The sequence below is a fragment of the Berghia stephanieae genome, chromosome 3 (genome assembly GCF_034508935.2).
Source record: "Berghia stephanieae isolate SIO BIC M18660-M18661 chromosome 3, UCSD_Bste_1.3, whole genome shotgun sequence".
NCBI lineage: Eukaryota > Metazoa > Mollusca > Gastropoda > Nudibranchia > Aeolidiidae > Berghia > Berghia stephanieae.
In genome coordinates this window covers 37,553,226-37,558,225 of record NC_088362.1, presented here as the reverse complement: position 1 = coordinate 37,558,225, position 5,000 = coordinate 37,553,226, and the positions used below count along the sequence as shown (strand labels likewise).

General features: G+C 42.5%; 1 protein-coding gene across 1 annotated transcript in view; it reads right to left on the bottom strand.

Annotated features, from left to right (window-relative positions):
- LOC144969540 (rhodopsin, G0-coupled-like) overlaps positions 1-2,787 on the bottom strand; it is a 29,196-nt gene extending 26,409 nt beyond the window's left edge. Inside the window, exons 1-2 of the mRNA XM_078908675.1 lie at positions 2,677-2,787; positions 946-1,105 (exon numbers count right to left, since the gene is read on the bottom strand). Coding sequence (XP_078764801.1) covers positions 946-1,105; positions 2,677-2,773 — 257 coding nt within the window. The 5' untranslated portion in view covers positions 2,774-2,787. The remainder of the gene's footprint in view (positions 1-945; positions 1,106-2,676) is intronic.
- Positions 2,788-5,000: the final 2,213 nt, after the last annotated feature.

The window sequence follows — 5,000 nt, the reverse complement described above, 5'->3', positions numbered from 1 at the left end:
ATTAAATGGATACAGGAATAACAATTAAATTGTCAAATACATATCATCCAAAATTTTCATTCTGCCTTGCACTTATTCTCTCTATCTTTTCCTGTAACAATCTAATTAAACTCATGTATAGAATTGTTATTATTGTATTGGGTGTTACTATTGTCTTGACTCACTTGTTTTAATACAGTTAAGTTATAAGGGACCCTAAGGCTATACTTAATCACCCCTAGATTAAGCCTGAGCAATTTGTGGTGTACGTTGAGTGGCGCAGCTGGTAACGAGAGCCATAGCGCGCATTCTAGTTCGAATCCAGATCATTGAGCTTATCGTTTGGACTCGACCCCACAATAAAACCACAAACCTCGCCACACCCCCACACCCTCACCCTGTCTACCCAACAGTGACTGGGTAGCTGGATCTGTTTGATCTGAGGAAAGTGCTTTGCGATAGAATAGCGTCCTATCCAAAGGATAGCAAAGCAATCGAGATAAACTCCGGCTCCGAGATAAACCTGGGCCAATGGCTCGGAAGGACTACTATATGATAGGAGTGTACATACCGCAAGTTGAGTGACCTTACATAAATTACCCACGACACCCACACCCACACCAACACCCACACACACACATATACACACACACATACATAACACACACTCACACACACCCACCCACACACACACACACCCACACCCACACATACTACTCACATGTATCCAGCGGTGGCCGTGGCCCAGTACCCCCCAAGAAGACAACCCAAGTCGGCGAAGACCAGGTTGATGTTCATACATAAATTACCCCCCCTCCCCCTCCACACACACACACATACACACACCCACACACACACATACACACACCCCCCCCCACACACACACATACACACACCCACACACACACACACACACACCCACATCCCCCCCCCACACACACACACCCACTCACACACACTTCTCACATGTATCCAGCGGTGGCCGTGGCCCAGTAGCCCCCAAGAAGACATCCCAAGTCAGCGAAGGCCAGGTTGATGAGTAACATGTTGTGGGGTTTGCTCCGGAGTCGCTGGTCTCGGAGGATGACCACAAGGACAAGGCCATTGCCCACGATGGCGAAAAAACCTGAAGGTCAAGGCCAAATGAAAACATAGGTATAAACTACATGCATATAATATGAGACCTACCATCTCAAATCGGAAATATTTTGGAGTGGACCAGATCCAGGCTATGTGGTCTTGTGGTATGACACTCGCTTTCGGATTGGAAGGTCCTGGGTTCGACTCTCACTCGGTGCGTAGCTGAGTCCTTGGAGAAAGCTCTTTACTCACATTCTCTTACCGTACTCAGGTGTAAAATGAGTACCTGGCCGTCAACAGTGTTGTCTCTGTCGGAAAATTATAATATCGCCTAACAAGCGTCGTGTCTTGTCCTACATATTACGTGTTGCTGTTGATCAGAGACCCATTGTAAAGCGCTTTGAGCACGTTCAGTTAATGTGCTACAAAGCCCTTGTTAGACCTACAAAATAATATAGTAGCTCTGTCTGGGACCCTCACCAAAAATCAGAAATCCAAGATATCGTACAAATGAAAAACAGAGCAGTGAAATTTATAGATCAAAACAACAAAGATAAAAGACATGAAAAATATTATATAAATCTCGAACCGCTACAACAGAGAAGAAAGCGTGACAAAGTAACAATTATATTGGAAGGGCCAAGTGGAATTACCCGTCGTTTACAATCAACAAAATAAGAGGAAGTCATCAAAGTTTATGGTTCCCCATTCAAGAGTGGACGCCCACTTGTACTCGTCCATACCATCGACATTGAGACAGAGGAATAGTCTCACATCTCCAGTGACATAAAATTACTGTGGTCTGTGGAATCTTCAAAATTGAAGTTACAGACTTAAAGGGGAGAAAAAGAAAAGAAGAAGAAGAAGAAGAAGAAGAAGAAGAAGAAGAAGAAGAAGAAGAAGCACGTCATCAGATGGTTGCATTCCACCAATCAGAACGTATGTTAAGAATGCTGTAAAGCAGCACGTCATATTTACTTCCATAAGGGATTTTTCGTATTTCAAATTTTAAAATGCGATAATTTATTTATCAATCTAAACATTAAGTAATGAGTACTGACTTTTTAAAAAATCCTGAGAATAACAAATTTCTTATTTTGAAGCCGAGTAGTTAAGGTATTACATTGTGATTCGGAAGGTCCCGGGTTCGAACCCCTCTTCAAGCACTTTCGGTTTTTGTCCTTTGGCAAGACTATTAACCCCCGATTTACTCACTTCGACAACACGGGTGATTCCTGTTGACATCAGACATCTTGTTTGATGGATTACCAATATTCCTTCATGGAATGCCTAGGCGACGATATCTTATGATGTCGTGGCGGAAGGTCGTAATTTTTAAATTGTTTTTAAATGTTTGTTTTGGATACGTTTGATTCTTATCTTTGGGACACTAACATATTTGGGTTTAAAATCAAAAGATGATACTGTTGCCATGGAGACAATTTGCAATACCTTCGCCCTTAGAGTTGAAGTCACCTCGCCCTTGCTCTATTTGCTGTGTTGCATAGCTGCTGGCGCCTGGATTATTTCAGTCTTCCCTCGGAATAGACCCTAACGACAAATTCCCCCTATGGGATGAATAAAGGGATTTTTAAAAAAATATTTTTCATTACTCACCCACAATTGTCAAGTAGATGCCGGACCCCAAATAGGCCGAGCTGCTGAGGCCTTTAGCGTGGCTCAAGCTATCCCCCGCTGTGTCGTATTGGGTCATATTGTCGGACAGGGTTAGGTTGGACGCCATCTTTGATGGGGGGGGGGGGGGGGGCTGGACAGTCAACGGCCTTTTCTCTTTTTCCTAGTTGTCCTCCTTTTCTGGTAAGAGGAGGAGAGAGGGGTGGGGGGGGGGGGGGGTAGGGAGGGAAAGAGAGTGAGAATAATATTATTGTCAGACAGGGTTAAGTTAGGTGCCATCTTTGAAGGTGGCTGGACCTTCAACAGCCGTTTCTCTCTATTAAAAAAAAATATTAAAAAAAAAAAAAAAAAAAAAAAAAAAAAAATATATATATATATATATATATATATATATATATATATATATATATATATATATATATAATTGAGCTTTTATATAGAGCAATATCCACTATTCGTGTTCAAATAGCTTGACAAAGGGTCCCTGACCAACAGCAACATCTAACATGTAGAACGAGACATGATGCCTGTTTGGCAATATTACAAATTAGTTCGACAGAGACAACGCTGTTAACGGCCAAGTACTCATTTGACACCTGAGTACGGTGAGAGAATATGAGTATAGAGCCTTTTTCCAAGCACTCAACTATGCGCCGACCGAGGACCTTATGATCCGAAAGCGAGTGCCATACCACTAGACCACATAGCCGCATGCATAGCCGAACTTTCTATGTCTCCCTTTTCTATTTAGAGAGAGAGAGAGAGAGAGAGAGAGAGAGAGAGAGAGAGAGAGAGAGAAATGAGGGATGGGGAGGGAGAATAAGAAGCATAGAAGTAGATTTATTATAGTATTGTCAGACAGGGTTAGATTGAAAGGGGGGGGGGGTCAACAGTCTTGTAATCTCTATGCTTGGTGTCTTCCTTTCCCAATAAGAGAGTGAGAGCTCGGAGGTTTCTTAGTTTATTGCTCGGGCGTTTTCTGGGATTGTGTACAATTCAGCTAATGGGTTGAGTGCGACGTGTACATATATGCAGGTCTGAGATCCGAACCTACTTAAAGGCCTAGTTTAACATTGTTGTAATGGACAATATTTTGCGTCATTTTTTGAGATATTTCCTTTACAACAATGAGCCCATAAGGTAAGGAATTGGGTTATCAGACCTGCAGATAAGTGCACGTCGGTTGAGTGTAATGTTGTATAGAGGACAATTAATTTAATTGATTTTATTTCTATAGGAAAGAAAAAAGTCCCTAAGAGCAATTGGGCCCATGGAGCCGGAGTTTATCCCGGTTTCTATAGCGTGAAACGTACAATAGCAATTGCTTGCCATCCTTTGAATAGAACGCTAGTCTATCGCAAAGTACTGCCCGCTAAATCTAACAGACTCAGTTCAGCTTCCCATTCACTGCTGGGTGAACAGGGGGGGAGGGGTCAGACAATATCTCGATTGCACCCATCATCGATCTTGGCCCCTTTGCGTGTGAAGCGAGTGCTCTACCAACTGAGCTATCGGTACCCCATAAAAATAAAATAAAAACTAAAATAAAATTCCCTTTTTATTCCCATTGGGGAAATTTGTCTCTAGGGTCTAATCCAAAGGAAGACTGGAATAACCCAGGCGTCAGCCTCAGTACAGAGCCGCAAATTGAGCTAGGGCGAGGTGACTTGCTCAAGGTCACACAGCGCAGCTGTGATTGATCGAACTAGATACCTCTCGGGTATGAAGCGAAGACTATATCGCTGAGTCCAAGTCCCGGGTTTGAGGTTTTTTGCCAAGATGAGAGTCACTGAAATCGATCGATGTTTGAAGGACGAGTTTTCTGGCCAAATTTTTAAACATGTGTTTTTCCAGAGTACGGTAGAACAATATTGATGACCTTTCTAAGATATTGAGTGACGAACGGAAAACATCCGTCAATAGAGGATGATACGACGTTACATATTGAGCTTTGAGCTTTTATCTTGAGATTTTATATAGCGGAATATTCACTAAACGTGCCCAAAGCGCTTTTCAAACAGTCCCTGGTCAACAGAAACACTTAAAATTTAGGACGGGACATGAATCCTGTTAGGTGATAGTACAATTATTTTCGGACAGAGACAACGCTGTTAACGGTAGATCAAAAAGTGGTGTGTTATTTAATTCATTTTGCTAAGTTTATATGATGTTGGGGCGTCCCGACAGCTCAGTTGGTAGAGCATTCGCTTCACACCCAAATTGACCGAGATCGATCCCAGGTGCAGTTGAGATTATTTTCTGACTCCCCTAGCGTCCTATCCAAAGAGTAGTAAGCAATTGCTATT